This window comes from Crocodylus siamensis, chromosome 13 (assembly GCF_052110815.1).
Source record: "Crocodylus siamensis isolate JL-2025a chromosome 13, ASM5211081v1, whole genome shotgun sequence".
NCBI classification, from domain to species: Eukaryota; Metazoa; Chordata; order Crocodylia; family Crocodylidae; genus Crocodylus; species Crocodylus siamensis.
In genome coordinates this window covers 5,863,407-5,884,212 of record NC_143407.1, presented here as the reverse complement: position 1 = coordinate 5,884,212, position 20,806 = coordinate 5,863,407, and the positions used below count along the sequence as shown (strand labels likewise).

Sequence of the window (20,806 nt, the reverse complement as noted above, 5' to 3'; positions counted from 1 at the left end):
TTCTACTAAGTGACATGGGGAGTGCTGGAGATGGGTTTGGCTTGGTGAATGGCATGCATCTCACTGCACTTGTGCTTTTTAGTCTCCTAGTCTCCTTCTGACTGAGCTCGGTGCAGCGCGGACACCGCCTAGTCTCTGAGTGCCTGCTGCAAATCTAGAGTAGCCCTCCTGACCCGAGTGTGTGTGTGTGAGAGAGACGGAGAGGTCCGTGGGCTGCCTGGGCCTTCCTGCTCAGTAGCATTGCTGATGTCCTCATCCCTCGGTGCAGGTTGGGACCAGTCGCTCCAGCCGGAGGAACACGGGTGAGAAGATCAAATACCGGCTGGTGGCCGTACCCCACGGGAATGACATTGCCTCCCTCTTTGAGCTAGACCCCACCACGCTGCAGAAGACGGACTCCTTTGTCCCTCGGTATGTGGAAAGGCCTGGGTGCCTGCTCAGCCATGCGGGGTTCAGTTCTCTTCGCAGTCCTGCACTTTGGGCGGCTCAAATCATACAGGGTTTCATGACTATTGAGAGCATGGCTGTCTAGCAAAGGGCAGGGACCTCAGAGGGGTCCTTTTAACCAACTCATCCTGCACTCCTCGCTGGGGGATCGGTAGCTTTGCCAGCTGTCCAGTTCTCTCTGCTGCCCAGCCTTACGCAGGCTGGCTGCACCTCGGAGCAAGGTATGGGGTGGAGGAAGGTTGTGGGGAGCCTGGAGAAGTAGTCACAGCCTTGAAAGTCCAGCTCTGGAGCCCAGTCAGGTCTTGGATGGGGACTGTTAAGGGAAACCCAGCTGCAGTTGGAAGTGGTGTAGGTCCCTTTGCTCCTATTAGCTGGTGGGTCTTGGCCATGCAGTGATACAGAGATCAAGGACGTGGGTGTTTGGGATCTCCTGATGTTTGTAGAAGATAAAAAGGGGTCACCACTACACCTTGGAGGCTGGGTGGTTAGCTTGGCTGCCCTCATTTCCCTGCAAACCTTGCCAGCTGCTCCTCTGAGCTGTCAGCTGCTCCTCTGAGCTCCTCTGAGCTTTGCTTCTCTCCCTTCCCTGCCCAAAAGAAGCCACGCAGACTTGGTGCAGAATGAATGCTGTGCCGCACCCCAGAGGTGGCTGCATTTCAGCAGGGGGAGGTTAGAAGCATTTCACATGGCCAGGATGGAAAGCCCTGTCACACTGTAACCTATGTTGCTGTGGTTTCAGAAACTCCTTTGTGAGGCTGCGCCACCTCTGCACCAACACCTGGATCCAGAGCACCAACGTGCCCATTGACGTGGACGAAGAGAGGCCCATCCGTCTCATGGTACGTTCAGCGCCTGAGCACCCTGGGCTGCTGCTGCCAACATACATTTGCTCCTCCTTGCTCTTAGGTTGCTGAAGTTAGTACCCCTCCGACCTTGTTGGCACAGAAGCGACATTCAGAGTTTGTGCCCAGAGGCCCAGAAATACCATCTGGGTTCTTGATGATCAGGGCAAGAAAAGCAATCTAGAACCCAGCCCAGGCAGTCAATACAGCACCGGATGGTGGCCACCAAGCAGGTGTGGATTAAGGTGGCCCCGCTGTGTCCCACCCCAGATGCAGCGAGGATGCTGCAGTGCTCGCGGCAGGCAGGACTGCAGAATTGAACCCTGCCCTGCCCTACTGCATGCTGCGGAGAGGCTGCCGCGTGTATCTGGCCCAGCAGAAGATGCTTGTGTTGGGGTTCGAGCAGATGGGGAAATGCTGGGTTCTCTCTTTCTTTCCAGCTTGGGACCTGCCCCACCAAGGAGGACAAAGAAGCTTTTGCCATCTTGTCTGTGCCGGTGTCAGAAATCCGAGACCTGGACTTTGCCAACGATGCTAGCTCCATGCTGGCCAACGTGGTGGAGAAGATGAACGAGGGCTTCCTGAGCCAGAACGAGCGGCGGTAAGAACCGGGCCATGCTCCCATACTGCAGTCCAAACACAGCGATGTCTGGGGTCAGCCCCTGTGGTACGTCTCTGCCCGTAACACTGTGCTGTTTGAGCGCTGTCTCTGATGAGGTGGATGAGCAGAAGCCTCTTGATTTTAGTTGAAAAGTCCCATTTCCTCTAAAATTGTAATTTAATCGCTCTAGGAACCAGGGTGAAACCAGGGCTACCCAGAGGCCTGTGGGTGGGGGGAGCAGAGTCTGCTTAAAGACAGGGGAGGAGGCAATGGCTTCGGGGCTCGGGGTTCAGGTTAGGGCGCCTGGCAGCTTCCATCACCTGAAGTACTGAATGGGCGGTCTGTGGCCTAATTTTGCTGAAAACCCTTCACCCTCCAACTCCAGCCAGCGTCTCCTCCGCATGTCACTTAGCTCCATCTCGGCCGTGCCCTTTTCCCTTGCTATACACACACATCAGGCAACTCTGCTCCTCCAGTCTGGTGCCTTGCTCCTAAATGGATCTTCACACCCTGGGACCCAGGGGCTGTGAGGAGCCCTGCCCCATCACAGAGGTGGGATCCAGCAAGGTGACTAGCTTGGCCTATGTCAGCAGTGAAGTGTGTACCCCGCCGGCCGTGGAGAGCCCTCCCGTGATGGGTGCCGATGGCTCTGGGTCCCTGCCGCTCTGCTTCTTGCGGCAGCGCCGTGGCAGGGCTGCCTTGCATCTGTGCCAGTGGCCCGTTCAAAAGCTCGCTGCTGCCCGGCCGTGCAGCGAGGCAGCTGGACTGTGCATCGGGCCTCCATCCGCCTCTCCCACGCTGCAAGAAAAGCAAACGGAGATGGCTGTCATAGCAGGAGGTCACAGGAATTTGTTTTAGTGGGGTGGGTTCCTGGCATTTCCTAACAAAAACACAGATTGTGACATACCGAGCCACTTCCCCTTGGCGGGCCCTCCTGCACGCTGATGAGCTGAATCCCTTGCACTGCACAGTGCCACACACTTGGCTTTGTCTGGAGGAAGAGATGTTCATAATCCAGGTCCTGACCCCTTCTCATCTTTCCAGACTCCATGAGTTGGCTCAAAAAAGGGAGGATGTTTGCCCTGGAGTCCAGGCTATACTCTGTAGTTCATTTGGGAGGAACAGCTGTAAGGGAGGTAAACCCCGCTGCTTCAGGGCATAAACCAGGCTGTAAGATGGTCAGGCAGTAGCTTCCAACTCGGGGTCTGTGCAAAGCGCCCCCAGAGCCTGACCTGGCTCCTGTGTTTCGTAGACATCACACAAGGTTTGGGGGTTATTCTTGGGGGCGAGGATGATTCATGCTCCCTGTTGCTGGGGTCCCTGGCAGGGCGCAGAGAGTCTGGCTGCTTTGGCTATTGTCCCCTGTCCTGTTTGCAGGTTTGTGATCCAGCTCCTGGAGGACCTGGTGTTTTTCGTCAGCGATGTGCCCAACAACGGGCAGAACGTCCTGGACATCCTCGTGACCAAACCCAACCGGGAGAGACAGAAGCTCATGCGGGAGCAGAACATCCTGAAACAGGTGAGCAGTGGGCTAGGGAGTGGAGGGGACGCAGGGGAAGGATTTGGGTCCAAGCCCGGATGATTCAGCCATTGCAAATCTCACCACCCGGAAGGGAAATTGTGTGTCATGAGGACTTTGGGGCCAGGCTGGGCAGGCAGGCCAGGAGGGGAATGCTGGCAGGGTCCGTGCAGCCAGCCGGTGCACTATGCGGGCACTGGTACGTAGTGAGGAGCATTTTAAATTGGAGGAATTAGACCATAGAAATAAAGGGCTTTTGACATAGGCCAAAGAGCAGACATGATTTGTGCTGGGGCCGTGCAGGCTTCCTTCCCTCTCTCCGACCCGTGCCAGACCGTCCCACCGGCAGCCTCCCGCTGCTCCACCCACAGCTCCTCTGATGCTACTTAGGCCCTGTCTGCAGCCCCCCTGCTCGGCCTCCCCCTTTCCCAGCACGCCCTCGGCAAGGCCACGCAATCTCCACTACGCTACTCAAGTCCCGAGCCCTTCGCACTCCCAGAGCCCCCACTTCTGCGTCAGCCTGCCCTCCTGCTGCTGTTCCAGCCCCTCTTCCTTCTGAGCTAATGAATTGGGGCTGCTTCGCTTGACGTGGCTGAATAAAGCCTTACGGGGTCTGGCCCTGCTCGCCCCTGCACGAGCTGAGCCACACACGAGTTGCCATCTCTGCAGGGGCGAGGACCAGCTCGGGGAGGGGGCCGTGGAAGGTAACTTAGGGCCTGACCAGCTTTCTCTTTGTGTGTCTGGGCAGATCTTTGGGATCCTGAAGGCGCCATTCAAGGACAAGGGTGGGGAAGGCCCGCTGGTGAGGCTGGAGGAGCTGTCGGACCAGAAGAACGCCCCCTACCAGTACATGTTCCGCCTGTGCTACCGTGTGCTGCGGCACTCCCAGGACGACTATCGCAAGAACCAGGTGGGTCTGTGCGCCACGGCTGCGGGTCATCCTAGCCTCCCCCTGTACTGCCGGGATCTGTAACGGATGGTACCCGAGAGGCTCCTCTCGGGGATGGGAGTCCCGTTGTGCTGGGCGCTGTACAGTCGCATCATAACACGATGCCTCCCTGCCTCGAGGCAGCAGGCAGGATCTGTGTGATCACACAGGGCAGGTATTTGCCTCTGGTTCCCGGGGGGTGTCTGTGGCCTGGGTGACATGGAGGTACAGAGCATCCATGGATCTGCTCTGTCATCCCCATGGGGGATAGATCCTCTCTATCCTGCATCTCCCTCTCAGCTGCTGTTTGCAGCTGGAGGGGCAGCTGCCGGGTAGGGTGAGCCCTGCCCTTCTTCCCTGTTGAGCCAGGGGCTGTGCGGTGAAGCCCTGAAAAAGAGAAGGGGGCTGAGTCGTGCTTTGAATAGTGCGGAGGCCCCTCTTATGGGTCACTGCCCACTGCCAGTGCTTGGACTTTCAGCCCCGGTCTCTCCTCCCACCCCGCTGCAGGAGCACATCGCCAAGCAGTTTGGCATGATGCAGTCCCAGATTGGCTACGACATCCTGGCAGAGGACACCATCACTGCCTTGCTGCACAACAACCGCAAGCTGTTGGAGAAGCACATCACCAAGACCGAGGTGGAGACCTTCGTCAGCCTGGTGCGGAAGAACCGGGAGCCCAGGTGGGTGCGCGGGCACTGCCTCCCGGTCACTGCGTACTGGGGCTCCAGCCGGGGGCCTGGGTGGAAAGCTGGGGAATCTGCTTTTTGCTCTTGAGTCCTCGCACTCCTCTGCCCTGGCATTTGCAGCCGTCGGGGTGTAATGAGCATTGCTGTGTTGCACTATAGGTCCCTGGGCTGCAGAAACATAAGGTTGTAAAGGGGGCATTTTGCATGGTAGGACTTTATATCGGGACGGACACGAACTCCTGGGATGCAGGAGGGAGGGACAGGACCGTGGGTAGGAGCTGGGTTTTCCGTCAGCTGGGATCACATGCTGATGTTTCTGATGTCATTTGTCGGCCGCCTGCTCCCTCGGGCTGGGTTCACGAAGGGCCCAGTGGGATATCTCCTTGCCCCCAGCTGATTTCCCCCCTGCCTTGCAGTTAAGCACTGCTCTGCTGTCACACCCCAGGTTTTTAGATTACCTCTCGGACCTGTGCGTGTCCAACCACATTGCCATCCCCGTCACCCAGGAGCTGATCTGCAAGTGTGTGCTGGACCCCAAGAACAGTGACATCCTCATCAAGACCGAGTGAGTAGCCAAGGAGGCACAGAGCCCTTTCCCAGCCCCCTGGGGCTGAGCTGCAGGGATGGTTCAAGGAAGCATCCCTCCTCCATCTGGGGCATGAGGTAAAACTGTAGGGCCGGGGCCCCTGGAGATGTAAACTGGCCTCGGGAGGGCAGAGGAAGGTGGTCGCGTGGTTATGGCGTGGCGACAGCTGCCTCGGGGAAGTTGCCAGATCTCTCTATTCGGCTTCCCCCGTGCACGCATGGGATAATCTGCGTCTCTCTCAAGTCTGGAGGCTGAGCTGGTAACACGGGAACCCGAGCTCGGGAATCCCAGGTTCAGTTCCCTGCTCTCTTACTGACTTGATGCAATTCGCCCGCAATCGTACCGCATCTGCCCTGTGCCTCCGTTCTCCATGCGGAAGTGGCGATCCCAGCCCTGTTCTCCCTTGCTGGGGTGTCGGGTGGGTCGAGGATTTCAAGGTGCCGGCTACTGCAGTGAGGAGGGCCATGAAAGTGCATGATGGATGAGTGGCCCTAGGACTCTGAGCCTTGGGTTTCTGGGAACTTCCCAAAATGGATTGACTAAGGCACAATTAAAGCATTTCTTGGCATTGCTCAGCTTGCTCACACCACACTGGCATCCACACAGGCTTGCCCAAGCTCTGGGCAGTGCCGTGGTTGGGATTCCTGATTCCCTGTGTGGTCTTTAGCAAGTCAAAACTCCACTTGGTGCCTCAGTTTCCTCATCCATGCAATGGGGTTAATGGTCTCTATCACCCTGGTGCACTGGTAGGTTAAGGCCGGTGAAGGAGCTGTCTCAGACGCATGAGTACCTGAGCATTGAGTACTCGGAGGAGGAGGTCTGGCTGACCTGGACAGACAAGAACAATGACCATCATGAGAAAAGCATCAGGCAACTGGCACAGGAAGCGCGGGCGGGCAATGCCCACGACGAGAATGTCCTGAGTTACTACAGGTAATGCCATGCAGCCGTCTGCATCCTTCTTCCAGTGGAAAGATGGGGCAGGGCGGCAACTCAAGGGTAAAACCTACCTCCTTGTTTCATGGGAGGGCCTGACATTTCTCCCAAGAGACCTCATGTTAGCCCAGTCCTGTTCACTGCTCCCCTTCCTCTTTGGGGGGTGAGTCTGGCCACGCATCCCTCCGGCAGGGGCTGAGGTGCGGGCACGCGCTCTGAGTGCTCCCAGCTTTGCTCGTGAGGTTGACCTTACTCTGACAGGCCTCACTAAATGTGCGTGACTGTGGGACGCTGCACAGGTGCAGGGGAAGGAGGAAGAGGAGGCAAGGCAGGAGGTTGCGTGGGTTCAGCCTGGTGCCTGCTTCAGCAGCTCCCCCTGCACACGGGGAGCCGATGGAAAGTCAGCGAGTGGCGCCAGTGGTGTCTTGGGTTGCATTCATGGGGGCTGGCTGTGCATTCGTGGGGGCTCTTAGTCTCTCTCTCACACCCAGGTAGGCCCTTGTTAGCTAGAGAAGAGGCATGGCAGGGAATGGAGGAGGTCTGGTGCGCAGACCCAGCCTGGTCTTGGGCAGATGATACCTGTTTCTTCCTCAAAAGATGCAATAAGCCCTCCTCCCCACATTCTCCATCTCTCCTTCTCCCTCAATTCCTTCCCTCTCCCCTCTCCTCCTCTTTCCCTCTCCCCTGCCCTTCCTCACTCCCTTTCTTCCTTCTTCCTCTGTGGACCCCTCACAGGTACCAGCTGAAGCTGTTTGCCCGCATGTGCCTGGACCGCCAGTACCTGGCCATCAAGGAGATCTCCCAGCAGCTGGGCGTAGACCTGATCTTCCTTTGCATGGCGGATGAAATGCTGCCCTTTGACCTCCGGGCTTCCTTCTGCCACCTCATGCTGCACGTCCATGTGGACAGGGATCCCCAGGAGCTGGTGATGCCCGTGAAGTTTGCACGGCTGTGGACCGAGATCCCCACTGCCATTACCATCAAAGAGTGAGGAGCACTGGTATTTCCAATCGGGATGGGGGGACAAGCCAACACAGGGGACATTCCCTGGCCCACGTCTGACCTGCAGCAGTGTCTGGAGGTGGGCTGGTGGCACGTGTGCAATGAGATTTGTTAGGGCCCAGCTAGCAAGCAAAGGTCCCTGTCCTTACAATGGCCACCGACAGGACTGGCCTAATCAAGCCTCCTTGTTAATTGCCTCAGTGTCAAGGCCTTGGAGATGGAGCTCCCCTCTCAAAATCAGGATTGAATCACGTCCAAGGAGCAGGCCAGGGGAGGCTGCTCTCAAGGCCAAACCTTGCGTGCTGCTCCTCCAGCCGGAGAGTCCCACGAAAGGGGAGACGAGCCCCCCTCCTGCAGGCTTAGGGTGCTGCTCTCCTTTCCGCAGCTACGACTCCAACCTGAACGCCTCCCGGGATGACAAGAAGAACAAGTTTGCCAACACCATGGAGTTCGTGGAGGATTATCTCAACAACGTGGTGAGCGAGGCAGTGCCCTTCGCCAACGAGGAGAAGAACAAGCTCACCTTTGAGGTGAGCAACCTGTGCTGGCTGTGTTGTGGAGAGACGCACCTCAGGGTTTTAAAAGCCAGCCTTAGAGGGGACATTTTAACAGAGCACGGCCCTTAGGACCTTCAAGAGACGGTGCATTATTTCTGGCTGTAGAGAGGACTAATAAAATATAAGGGGCAGTTCTTATCAGTTTGGTCTCCCATTGGCAACGCTATCCTGAGAGAGACAGCTCCTGTCGGCGGGGCAGGCTGGCCAGCCCTCCTGGAATGGCCCGTTCCCGCTGGCGGGCATCCTAGGAAGCTTTTCTCCAGCTTTCCTCTTCGGCTGTCTTGGTCCCAGAAAGGTCTGGAGTTTTTCTTTCCTTCCTTCAGGTCGTCAGTCTTGCCCACAACCTCATCTACTTTGGCTTCTACAGCTTCAGCGAGCTGCTGCGCCTGACGCGGACTCTGCTGGGCATCATAGACTGCGTCCAGAACCCGCAGCTGATGGTGCAGGCCATGTACAGCGATGACGTGGCAGGTAAGGCTCCCCGCTGGCTGGCCCGTACCCGCCTGCTCCCCTCGTGTCACGGATGATCCCAAACAAAGCCTGATTATTTTTGGAGATGCTCGTTGTCCTCAGCCCCGCGGACGTCAAGGGGAGCCGCAGGCACCCAGCACACCAAGCCAGAAGCCAGGCTGTCTGGATTTCACCCCTTAGGAGGACAGACTGGCATGAAATATTTGGCACTTCCCAGCTTGAGCAGGGCCAAAGATGCCGAGAGCCGAGCGCCACGTCTGTCTGTGGTGCTGCCGGAAGGAGTCAGACTTGAAATCAGATTCTAGCAGATTCCCGCCGACTTCAGCGTGGGGGCTTTGCCCGAGTAAAGATGGAGGGGCAGAGGGGGCTTGCTGAGCCCCTGGACTCATTGAGGGTGTGGGCCAAGTGGGTAGCCAGCTCTGAATTTGGCCTTGTACTAGTAATAAGTGCTGAAGTGGACACACTGGATGAATCCTATGCCGCTTCCCAGGCTAGTCAGACACTTGGCTGGGATGGTTTCATCCAGGATGATCACAAGGTGATCACAAGGTCCCTTCCAGCCCTACTTTTGTATAATCCCGCCCAGCGGTGGAGTTTCCAGCCCGGGGGACAGTTGGGTAGGTTCTTACCAGAGCCCCAGCATGGCACTGGGAGCCCAGCCGTAGCCCCTTTTGCGTACTGAAGTTTAGCTGTCTGCGGCTTCCCCAGGAAAGAACGTGCGGAGATCCATCCAGGGTGTTGGCCAGATGATGTCCACCATGGTGCTGAGCAGGAAGCAGTCCATCTTCAGCCCACCGAGCCTCAGCGCTGGGGCAGCCCCTGAGCAGGTGGACAGAGGGAGGACCATAGAGAATGAAAACATCGTGGTGATGGAGACCAAGCTGAAGATCCTGGAGATCTTGCAGGTGGGGCCTCGTGGTGATGCAGCACCTGGTTTATGAAGCTGGGAGGGAAGGGGTGACGGGACGTAACGGGGAAGTGGCAGATTCCAGTGCTTCGGTGTCAGGGGCCAGTGTGGGGCGGGGGTGCAAGGAAGGGACATTTCTGTGAAGATTCAGCCTGCCTGGAGAGGACATTTACTTCTGCTCTCCTTGCCCTGCTGCCCCAGTTCATCCTGAACGTGCGCTTAGACTACAGGATCTCCTACCTGCTCTCCGTCTTCAAGAAGGAGTTCGTAGAAGTGTACCCCATGCAGGATAGTGCTGCCGATGGGACAGCTCCGGCTTTTGACTCCACAAGTAACTATCTTTACATCCCTTTGCATCCGGTTGGCCCTAGTACAGCTTTAGATTCAGTGAACCACACAGAGCATGTTAACTGTCAGCTGAATAGCTCGTGGGGTCTTTCTGCTTCCCTTAACTGGTACAGGGTGCTCTGTGTGCCAGGTTGGACCTGGCTTTGACTGTTAGGTGCTTTGGTCCAGGGGGGTCCAGCCGGGGTGTTTGGAGAAGGCAGATTGCAGGAAATGAGTGGCTTGGGAAAACACTTTCTTTGCTCTGTGTCTGCCTGGCTCTTGTACGTCCAAGGTGCCCCTCACTCTGGTATCAGGTCAGTAAATGAAAGGCTGTATCTTCCTATTCCTTTGGCCTGTTTTCCCTCTGTGCTGCCAGTTCCTCTCACTGCCATCGTTAAAGCCAAAGTTAAATCGGGTTGAAGCCTCTTCCCATCAAATCCTGTTTTCCAGTGCGATACTGGCAGGGCATGGGCACAGAGGAGGAGTTGGGGGCTCGGTGAAAAATGATTAGGGAAAGGCCTTGAGGCAGGTACCAGTGATGGGCAGCTTCATAGAGACCTGGGTAAACAGCACAGCCCATCTGGACCTCAGCAGGGCAGGAGATCCCTTTCCTCACTGTCAGCTGGGAGCTGAGATGATTTGCCTCGGTGCTCCTGTCTCACCCAACCCCTTATTCCCTTCCACTGGTCTAATGCCCTCCACAATCCCTTTGGTTTGCCCCTTTCAGGTGCAGCAATGAACCTGGACCGGATAGGCGAGCATGCAGAGGCTATGTTTGGTGTGGGGTAAGTTGCTTGGCTCTTCTCTCCAGGGGCCATTGAATCTGTCTGTGGAGGCTCCCAGTAGAAGTCTTTCTTCTTTCACCTCTGAACAGAGGCAGTTCTGGAGCGTGAAAGCCACAGGTAGCAGAGAAGCTGTGTGGCTGGGAGCTTCAGTAAAGTCCTGCAGTTAACCTAGCAGGCCTCACCAGCTGCAAGGACAGGAATAGGATCGCACGGGGTTTAGATAAAGCAGGAGGGAATCCAGTGCTTCTGCACCAAGGGGAGGGTTGTGCTGAACGTCCGGCTCTTTCCTGCCGTCTCCAGGAAGTCGAGCAGCATGTTGGAGGTGGACGACGAAGGCGGGAGGATGTTTCTGCGTGTGCTCATCCACCTGACCATGCACGACTACCCGCCTCTCATCTCCGGCTCCCTCCAGCTCCTCTTCAAACACTTCAGCCAGAGGCAGGAGGTCCTGCACACCTTCAAGCAGGTGATGTGGGGAGGAGGTAGTTGGCATGCCCCACTGGCTTTGAAGAGGGGGATGTGCAAGCGGGCACCCAGAGGGCAGAGAGGGGCCACACTTCCAAGATGCAAGCACCAATGCAGCCCAAGTTGGGCAAGATCAGAGGAGAGCAGAGTGGATAGCCCTTTGGTGGCCGTGGTGTGAAGTGAAGTAGGAAACAACATCCACAAGTGGCTGGCACGTGCCCACAGCATAAAACTCTCATCGCTTTGACAGCAGTGGTTGAATGCTCAGACTCTGTCCAGCTCAAGAGGTGCCCTTAGTGTGGGTCCTTCCTCGGAGTACCCTGATGGGGGACATTGCAACAGCCTTACTAAACCCTGCAGGGCTCCAGTTGTCCTTGCGGGACTGAGCAGCTGTTCCAGTGAGGAACTGCACCTGTGACGACCGTATGCCGGGGGGAGGGAAGCGAGGAGCTGGGACAGAAGGAGGTGGCATTGCCCGCATGTGGGTTTGCCTTGCAAGCTGGTTCCCAAGTGGCAGAGCAGGCTGATCTTCTCCGGGCGATATCCCCGCAGGTCCAGCTCCTGATCTCAGCGCAGGACGTCGAGAACTACAAGGTGATCAAGTCAGAGTTGGACAAGCTACGCACCATGGTGGAGAAGTCAGAGCTCTGGGTGGACAAGAAAGGCAGCTCCAAGGGGGACGAGCCAGGGGAAGGGAACAAGAAGGAGAAGAAAGAGGTATGACAGCCTGAGCATCTCTCTGCACTGTGGGGGATGGCAGGGGCAGGGATGCCCCTGGGCCCCTCTGTTCAGATCCAGCACAGGGCACTGATGGGTGCTGCTTCTTTGCAGGCTCTGGGTTCGGCACCCGGAGTCAGCACGACTGAGCCGACTGCAGTGTTGCAGCTGATGCTGGGGAAGCTGGCAGGAGCCCTCATCTCTGTGAAGGGCAGGGGGCCCCGAATGGGGTCTCATCTTGGGAAGTCCCAGCCTTGTGCCTCTCGGGATGGGCTTTAAGCAGCCCTGAGAGACTGTGGCAAAGGCTGGCTCCTGCTCTCAGTTGCCTGGGGCTGGGATCAGGATGGGTCCCATTGGGAGGAACTTGAGCCAAGTCAGACTCGTGCTGGCATCACTGAGGGGCAAGGTTTGGCCCTGAAGTGTGAGTAAAGCCCAAAGGGCCAGTTTCATTGCTGCTATGGCAGCGATGCCAGGGCTGGGCGGGTCGCTCGGGCGTAGTCTTCATGCTGAGTTCCTGCCTTCAAAGGGGCTGAGGGGTATTCCTTGCTCTCCTCTCCCTCCTAGCACACAGCCGACGAGGAGGTCACCGTCCCGGGGGAGAAGAGCAGTGAGAACTACCGGATAGTTAAAGGGGTAAGCAACAGCAGCTGGGAGAAGGGGCTGGCCTGGCAGCTTCCGCAGATGAATGGAAAGGCTTGAGTTCAAGACCTGTGTCCCTCCCAAGCCCTGCTAAGCTATCAAAGGCTGTGAATTTAAAAGTCAAAGGCAGGTCTCATGCTGGGGGGGCGCTGAGTGGGTGTGGGGACGGCACGTACAGCTCCCTGCACGCTGCGTTTCATAGGAACCCAGGATGTCCTGTGGTGGGTGGGTCTCCTAACAGCTGCCCCCCTTCCCTGTGGATTCCCCCTCCAGATCCTGGAGCGGCTGAACAAAATGTGCGGGGTTGGGGAGCAGGTGCGCAAGAAGCAGCAGCGCCTGCTGAAGAACATGGACGCCCACAAAGTGATGCTGGACCTGCTGCAGATCCCCTATGAGAAGGTGGGTGCAGGAAAGCTGGGGAGCAGGTGGGGTGGGACAGGCAGGCAGTGGCCTCCGTGGTTGCCCAAGCTGCTGGGCTGTCTCAGAGCTGTGGGGCATGCACCTGCTCTGGGCTGGCCGGTGGTTTCCTGCATACTGGATGGCCAGAGGCAGTGTGCATAAGCGTTAAAGCAGACTGGACTCTGGGACACCTGTTTTCTAGCTTGGCCACCGACTCACTGCGTGGCCCCGGCACGTCGCTTCACTTCTCTGTGCTTCGGTTATCTTCTCTGTAAAATGGGGATAAAAACTCTTATCCGTCCTTGCAAAGTGGCTTGAGATCTTGGGTGAAAGGGGCTGGACGAGGGCATCTCTAATTGTACCCTGCATGTCCTATGTCATAACACAGGCTTTGACCGACCAGAGGAGTCCGGTAGCCTGGCTGTCACAGGGTACCTACACCCCATGTCCTATGCACCTACCTGTACAGTACTCTCCATGGGGCTAGGTGTCTTCTTCACCCCAGCAGTGGATGCAAGCTCCTTGCCAACCCTGCTTCTCTGCTCCTTGATCTGAAGCAATGTAACCCGAAGGAACGTTATCTCACAGGACAGTGGTGACTGTCCTTGGGTTGAATTTCTCAGCCTCTTCCTCTGGAACTAGTGATCTTCTCTTCCCCTCTGTGCTCAGGGCGACGTGAAGATGATGGAGATTTTGAGATACACCCACCAGTTCCTCCAAAAGTTCTGCGCTGGGAACCAGGAGAACCAGGCCCTTCTGCACAAGCATCTCAACCTCTTCCTCACCCCCGGGGTAAGGGAAAAGGGGCTTCCTGGCTGAACCCAAGCCTGGGCCACAGAAACTTGAGGGAAGTTCTTACCAACCCAGCAGAGGTGTCAGGGCATGGGCGGGGGTGAGTGAGAGGTATTAGGAGAATGATGTGGGAAAAGGGAAGGGACAGGGTTACAGATATTATTGACAGTAGAGAGAGACCAGGAGCAAGCAGGAGAGGGAGAAAGGGGCAGGAGATGGTGAAGAGTGGAGGGGAGACCCATAAGAGGGGGAAGCAGCGGGGCTGAGAGAGCAACTAGGTGTCCCCAGGGCTTGGCACGGCCCACTGACCTCACCGAGGCACTGGCCCCTTGCCCACAGCTGCTGGAGGCCGAGACGATGCAGCACATCTTCCTGAACAACTACCAGCTGTGCTCGGAGATCAATGAGCCAGTGCTGCAGCACTTCATCCACTGCCTGGCCACCCACGGCCGCCACGTGCAGTACCTCGACTTCCTGCACACCATCATCAAGGCCGAGGGCAAGTACGTGAAGAAGTGCCAGGACATGATCATGACGGAGGTGAGAGCCTTTCCGAGGTGTCGGTAGTGCGTGTGGGTGGGCAGTGTGCCCCCTCTCCCTCAGCTCCAGCCTGTGCGCCTTGGCGTGGTGTTGGGGGGGGGACGCCAGAGCCCGCAGGATGGGCATTCAGATCTGTCCGGGCTGGCTGCCACGACTCGGCGTGGAGCTGGGCCATGCGGGGTGGGGGTCCCCGTCGGGGCAGGTTGTCCCCTCTGAGTCTGTGCCTGGCTCTCACTTCAGGCTTGTCAGCCTTGACAGCCTGGCAGCTGCGGGGTCCTCATCCCCATCGAGAACCAGGTTTCACATTGGGGTCCAGAGGCAGTGGCCTTCATGGCTGGCTCTGTGGGGGTTTTTTAAAGCTGGCTGCCTCAGTCGCGTCCTGCAGCAGGGAGTTCCTCAGCTCGGGTGTTTTTCCCCTATGCTGGAAAATGCCACTGTAAGGGCGCTGCCTGTCTTCATTGCTACGCTGAGGCAGAAGCTGGCTGCTTCCTCGCAGGGCTTTTCCATCCCCCCTTTCTCCTCCAAGCCTTGACCGTCGCCCTTTCTCCACAGCTGACCAACGCCGGGGACGACGTGGTGGTTTTCTACAATGACAAGGCGTCCCTGGTCACCCTGCTGGAGATGATGACGGCAGCTCGGGACGGGGTGGAGGAGAATAGCCCCCTCATGTATCACATCTCCCTGGTGGATCTGCTGGCCGCCTGTGCCGAGGGCAAGAACGTGTACACGGAGATCAAGTGCACGTCCCTGCTGCCGCTGGAGGATGTGGTGCGGGTGGTGACACACGAGGACTGCATCACCGAGGTACCGGCCCGAATGGGCATGGGCACCAGTGAAGATGATGGGGGGGTTGAAGGTTTTAATGAGCAACCAGGAGAGAAGGGGCAAGCGGCATTGATGAGACAAGGGGGCCTGGAAGAGGAGCAGGGGGTCCTGGTTGCGCGGCAGTGGAGAGGAGGGACAGGACGAGGAGGGCAGAGGAACGCCATGATAATGGTACGGCATGGAGGAAAGATGCAAGAGGAGCAAGGAGAGCAGGTGGGAAAGGGGAGCGAGGGGAAGGGAAGCAGGCTCGGAGATGGAGGGAGACTCGGGGAAGGGGTAGGGGAGGCCTGGCTCACGGTTCCTGCCTGGCAGCTCCATTGGTGGCCTGGAGACCCATCTGGTGGCATCAGGAGATGCTGTCTCTGCCCCTCTTGCCCCTGGCTGACTCGCACCTGGGCCCTCCCTTCCCTCGCAGGTGAAGATTGCGTATGTGAACTTTGTCAACCACTGCTACGTGGACACGGAGGTGGAGATGAAGGAGATCTACACCAGCAACCACATCTGGACTCTCTTCGAGAACTTCACCCTCGACATGGCCAGGGTGCGTGGCAGGGGCTGGAGTGCATGCCAGGGTGGGGTAATGGGGCAGAGGCTACCGTGTAGCTCTTCCTTGGGAAGTAGGAGACCAAGAAGCTGATGGTCCTTCAGGCTCCGTGGCGGTTCTCGGTAACCTCAGAGCCGGGGTGCTCACGAATGGCCACTAGTGCAGCTGAGACCCCACAAGGGGATAGGCCTTTGCAAGACGTATGTAGATAGCAAGAGCTGGCTGTAGTGTTGGGAGCAAGGCCGCGGTTGTCAGAGACACGCTGCCGTGTGGTGGTCCCATTCGGTAAGCAGGAGCTGTTCTCTTTGGTCCTGTCCCTCCAGCAGCATCTTGAAGCCCAGAAGACAAATGTCAGCTAAAAAGTGCCTTCCTTGCAAGGCTCCCCAGCTCAGGTGTCTCTGCCCTCTTCAAGGTGGACCCCTGGGCTCACCTGAGTCAGGGCTGTCCTTGAACTGGGCAACTTCCATCCCGGTGCTTTCCACTGACCCCATGTGTGCATCCCCGCAGGTGTGCAAGAAGCGAGAGAAGCGCGTGTCAGACCCCCCGCTGGAGAAATACGTGCTCACCGTGGTGCTGGACACCATCAACGCTTTCTTCAGCTCCCCCTTCTCGGAGAACAGCACCTCACTGCAGGTAAAGGGCGGCCTTCCTAGCGTTGCGCACGCCCAGGGCCTGGCATCTGTTCAGGTCTCCCAGACAGGCTAGGGCAGGAGCTGCCAGTGAGGTGGAAACCAGAGACGGGTGAAGACCCAGAGGTCAGCCGGAGGGGAAACCACCTGTGCTGAGGGTCTGGGGATGGACTTTGGGCCGAACCTGGCGGGGGCCTGACCATGCCCTCCACCTTGAGGTGTCAGAGCGTCGGCGTAGAGAAGACTCTGCTCTGTCACGAGCTGGGAGGACTTTGACACCAGATAAGTTTCATTCGACTTGAGATGTCCTTGCCCGTGTGAGTCGCAGGCCAGCTCTGGGACGCTCTCAGCAAAACAAAAGGGGCAGGGACCAGCGGGGCTGAGGGCTGGTGTTTGCAGAGTAAAGCAGAGCACGGTTCAGCGCACAGAGCCCTGTGGGGTCACGGCGAGAGGGCAGAGCTTCGTGGGGCCAGGCTGACGGTTTGCGCGAGGTTGATCTGGAGCCAGGTCAAGATGAGGCACGTGCGGGAGGTGGGACCTCGGCAGGGCTGTGTCCAGGGAGAGCCCGCAGGATGCACAAGCGTGCTGATGGGTTTTATAAGCACTTGTCCCACGAGGACCTGCCTCCCCTCTCTCCCAGACCCATCAGACCATCGTTGTGCAGCTGCTCCAGTCCACCCTGCGGCTGCTGGAGTGCCCCTGGCTGCAGCAGCAGCACAAGAGCTCGGTGGAGGCCTGTATCCGCACCCTGGCTATGGTCGGTAAGGAGCAGATTCTCCTGGGTCTCGCCATTCAGGGGTTGCTCTCGTCTCTGACGTGGTGGACCTGGGGCTTGGGGCAGGCTGAAGCTGTCTGGGAGGCAGCTGGCATGACCAGGGTCCCCTTCCAGCAGCCTCTATCCATCTCCTCCTGCATATGATCCAGGCAGGAGCAGGGAGGGCTCTGGCAGCTGCCGGGTGCCTTGGTGTCCCAGCGCTGGGGGAGGACCAGCTGAATCCACGGCAGGGTTGACTCAGGGACGCGCCTCCAGATCGTGCGCGTTTCTGCAGCCGGCTCCGACTGCGGCTCAGCAGCTGGGTGAGGGCAGGATGTCCTGGGAGATTCCTGGGGTTTCCCGCCGATGGGAGGCTGGAAGCGAAGCAGACATTTGTGCCAGTTTGGCTGGAAAGTCTTTGGCTTCCCTCCTGCCTGCAGCGGCTGACTCCTGGGGCGGGCCGTGAGGACCGCTGAGTCACAGAGCAGAAAGGATGGCTTGGTGACGTGGGCACCGAGCGGGGCCTCGGAGAGGGCAAGTTCAATTCCCAGCTCTCCTCCGGGACGCCCCGCCTCGTTTTAGCTGCGCAGCTCCGCTCTCTCTGTCTTGGCTTCTCACCGGTGAAATGGGAGCGGTGATCTTTCCTCCCCTGGGCGGTCAGAGCGTGGCATCTTCTGCGTTTTCCATGCACAAGCCCTGCGTTGGGTCCTGAGGCCCAGAGGTTTGGGGCATCTTACAAACATAGGGCTGGAAGGAGCCTGCGGAGATCGCCTCGTCCCGCCTCTTGCACCGGGGCAGGATCGAGTACGACTAGATCCCTGAGCGACGTTTAACCTGTTCTTTAAAACCTGCAGGGAAGGAGATACCACAGCCTCCCCCGGTAGCTTGCTCTGGTGTTTAACTTCCCCTTAAAAAGATTTTCCTCGTCTCCTAATCCTCTTTTCTTGCTTCAAATTAAGTTGATTGCTGCCTGACCCAATCCCAGCAGATGGGGAAAACAGTTGAGCGCTGACCTCTTTGCTACACCCGTTTGCCTCGGTGGTTCCTCTCCATAGATGCTAGCGGTGCACAAGGCCGTGACAGCGGTCCACAGGTTGCCCTGGGTCACACTTTAGGACACTGATGATGAGGAGACACGGTGGCTTGTGTCAAAGGCTGATGGTGGCTTGCTGGTCCAAAAAGTTTAGCAACCCCTAGGTTTTAGATGTCTTCCATAGTCTCCCGTGGGTTAGGGGAACAGGCTTGCTAACAGACCTGGGAGCAGTGAGATGTATGATGTTCCCAATCTAAGTCTTCCCTCTCTTCAGCCAAGAGCCGCTCCATCGTCCTGCCCATGGACCTGGACGCCCACGTCAGCTTCCTGCTGAACAGCAGCTCCTCCGGCACCGTGCAGAGGAACACGGCCAGCTACAAGGCGGCCACTCGCACCTTCCCCCGGGTGGCCACCACGTCCAACCAGTGGGACTACAAAAACATCATCGAGAAGCTGCAGGTGCAGGATGGCAGGGGCCGTCGGGCTGGGGCAGGTGGCGGAGCTTCGCGTGGCAGCATGCGAGGGGTTAATGGGGGGTCTCGTGCCTGTTGGGGGCCGAGTGAAGTGCCCCCCTATGGTGCGGTGCAGACGGACGTTGCGAGCCTCCCTTGCTCCTGCGCTGCAGGTCCTCGCAGCGCTGGTGGCATCTCCTGCTTGAGCTGCTGTCCTTGGTCCATTAGAGTCTTGCCCTCTCCCGTCCTGGGAGCAGTGAGTGCTGGGCATGACGGGGCCCAGCAGCTCCGGTCCCAGGGCCCACCTGGCAGTAACAAACCTGGGCACGGGGCACGAGCCAGGGCTGGGGGGGTGGGAGCATCCCTCACGCCCTGCTGCTATCTGCTAGCAGAGGGCACCGTAAGCAGCACCCTCTGTGCCGGTGGGAGCCAATGATTTTGGCAAGTGCGGTACAAATTAGCCCTGGCCCCTCCCTGAGGGTCACTCTGATCCCCTTCTGCGATCTGCTGCTCTGCTGTCTGCTCTCTGCTCTCGTGCCGCCCCTTGTCTGTGCTGTGACTCCATCTACCCGCTCTCCCGCATATCAGTGACCTCTCCTGGAGCTGCCCCTGGCCAGAGCGGTTCGGCACCGTCCCCACCACAGACCCAGCAGTGGGTCAGTGTTGGGGGAGAAGTGTCCCCCCTGCGAGGGGCTCTGACCAGGCCATGCCTTGCAGGACATCATCAATGCCCTGGAGGACCGCTTGAAGCCCCTGGTGGAAGCCGAGCTGTCCGTCCTGGTGGATGTCCTGCACCGGCCGGAGCTGCTCTTCATGGAAGGGACTGAAGCCTACCAGCGATGCGAGAGCGGGGGCTTCCTGTCCAAGTAAGGGTGCAGCGTGGGACCAGCCGTCTGGGCTCTGCTCTCTCCTGGCCCAGGGGGGTGAAGGTGCCCGGGCTGCGGGCTCACCTGGGAGTGGGGGGGAGCGGCCGGGGAGCTCGGGGACCTAATGACCCGGTGGGGTCTTGCTGCCGGCACCAGGCTGATCCAGCACACCCAGGACCTCATGCAGACGGAGGAGAAGCTGTGCATCAAGGTGCTGAGGACACTGCAGCAGATGCTGATGAAGAGGAACAAGTACGGGGAGAGGGTGAGTCTGTGCCCTGCTGCGCGGAGCCTCCAGCCCCCACCCCCCGGTTTGTCCTCCTGCCCCATGCGGGGTGCAGCACCTGGGAGGAAAACATGGGCCTGAAGTCCCCTCGTTGGCAGGGGGAGAGACTCAACAGCTCCAGGTCCTGGCGGGGCAGCTCCCTCGTCCCCTCAGCTGCCCTTCACGTGGCGCGGGCAGGGTCTTGTGCAGCTGGTGGATGGCTGGGGCTGGACTGGGGCACTGCTACGCCAGCGCGCGGCCTTCCCCCACCTCAGCGCAGTGAGACTCACGGCAGGTCCTTGTCACGCTCAGGGCAACACGCTGAGGAAAACGCTCCTGAGCAACTACTTGCAGCACAAGAAGTCCAGCTCCAAAGGGGAGGTGGTCGACGCAGCTGGGGCTGGTAAGGGACCTGGTGTAACCATTTTGCCTCCTGCCCGCTCCTTCCCCATCTCTGAGGCTCGTCCGTGTCCTGGCAGGCCCTGCAGTCGCCTGATGCAAGCATCAGCGTAGAAGCAGTGGGCAGGTCTGCAGCTGGTGTGACTCAGTCTGGCATCAGGGAAGCCAGCCAGGGGCAGAAGGGTGGTTTCCATCTGTAGGGACTGGCAGGGGATTCCCTGGCAGAGGAGCTTGCAGTCCCCTCCTACTGATCCACCTTTCTGTGACCCTGCCCAGCCCCTGGTACCCACACGTTTTGCAAACATCCCTCCTGAACACCGCCTGTGGGACAGTGCACTGCTCCCGTTGTACAGATGCGAGGCTGAGGCCTAGATGCTAAATGAGTTTCCCAAGGGCAGAGCCAAATATGAACCCCAGGTGTCCCAAACCCCAGTTCAGACCCTTTTTTGCCTCCAAGCCTCCCTCTGTCCCATCAGCCGGGCATAGATGTTGCTGCTGCCCCATTGCAGCAAGGCAGCTTTATTCTGTTCCTCCCCTCTCTCACCGTCCCCTGCAGGCCAGGACCAGGACTGGTCAGCCATTGCAGCCGTGCAATGCCGGCTGGACAGAGAAGGGGCCACCAAGCTGGTGGCAGACCTCATCATGAACACGAAAAATGAGAAGATCTTCCAGGAGAGCATCCTCTTGGCCATCCGCCTGCTGGATGGGGGCAACACAGAGATCCAGGTACAGAGATACTCCAAGGCAACCCTTTTGCCTAATGCATAACGGACGTGAACTTGGTATCTGAAATGGTTCATGTGGGATTTGCCTCTTTCCCCACACTTGCTAGTTCTGGTCTGGCCTACGATGCATGAGCCAAAACTCACTGGTGTGTTCCCTGGCCAGGCAGT

General features: G+C 58.4%; 1 protein-coding gene across 1 annotated transcript in view; it reads left to right on the top strand.

The window, feature by feature from the left end:
* The window catches only part of ITPR3 (inositol 1,4,5-trisphosphate receptor type 3), a 66,796-nt gene that overhangs the window by 28,590 nt on the left and 17,400 nt on the right, over window positions 1-20,806 (top strand). Inside the window, exons 11-39 of the mRNA XM_090026662.1 lie at window positions 269-411; window positions 1,187-1,286; window positions 1,730-1,890; window positions 3,268-3,409; window positions 4,158-4,319; window positions 4,845-5,017; window positions 5,469-5,588; window positions 6,360-6,542; window positions 7,281-7,532; window positions 7,933-8,077; window positions 8,428-8,575; window positions 9,284-9,480; window positions 9,684-9,813; window positions 10,537-10,594; window positions 10,895-11,060; window positions 11,612-11,776; window positions 12,341-12,409; window positions 12,689-12,814; window positions 13,484-13,606; window positions 13,946-14,146; window positions 14,699-14,950; window positions 15,387-15,512; window positions 16,023-16,148; window positions 16,785-16,905; window positions 18,206-18,390; window positions 19,101-19,249; window positions 19,406-19,514; window positions 19,827-19,917; window positions 20,470-20,639. Of these exons, the coding sequence (XP_089882788.1) occupies window positions 269-411; window positions 1,187-1,286; window positions 1,730-1,890; window positions 3,268-3,409; window positions 4,158-4,319; window positions 4,845-5,017; window positions 5,469-5,588; window positions 6,360-6,542; window positions 7,281-7,532; window positions 7,933-8,077; window positions 8,428-8,575; window positions 9,284-9,480; window positions 9,684-9,813; window positions 10,537-10,594; window positions 10,895-11,060; window positions 11,612-11,776; window positions 12,341-12,409; window positions 12,689-12,814; window positions 13,484-13,606; window positions 13,946-14,146; window positions 14,699-14,950; window positions 15,387-15,512; window positions 16,023-16,148; window positions 16,785-16,905; window positions 18,206-18,390; window positions 19,101-19,249; window positions 19,406-19,514; window positions 19,827-19,917; window positions 20,470-20,639 (4,293 nt within the window). The remainder of the gene's footprint in view (window positions 1-268; window positions 412-1,186; window positions 1,287-1,729; window positions 1,891-3,267; window positions 3,410-4,157; window positions 4,320-4,844; window positions 5,018-5,468; window positions 5,589-6,359; window positions 6,543-7,280; window positions 7,533-7,932; window positions 8,078-8,427; window positions 8,576-9,283; window positions 9,481-9,683; window positions 9,814-10,536; window positions 10,595-10,894; window positions 11,061-11,611; window positions 11,777-12,340; window positions 12,410-12,688; window positions 12,815-13,483; window positions 13,607-13,945; window positions 14,147-14,698; window positions 14,951-15,386; window positions 15,513-16,022; window positions 16,149-16,784; window positions 16,906-18,205; window positions 18,391-19,100; window positions 19,250-19,405; window positions 19,515-19,826; window positions 19,918-20,469; window positions 20,640-20,806) is intronic.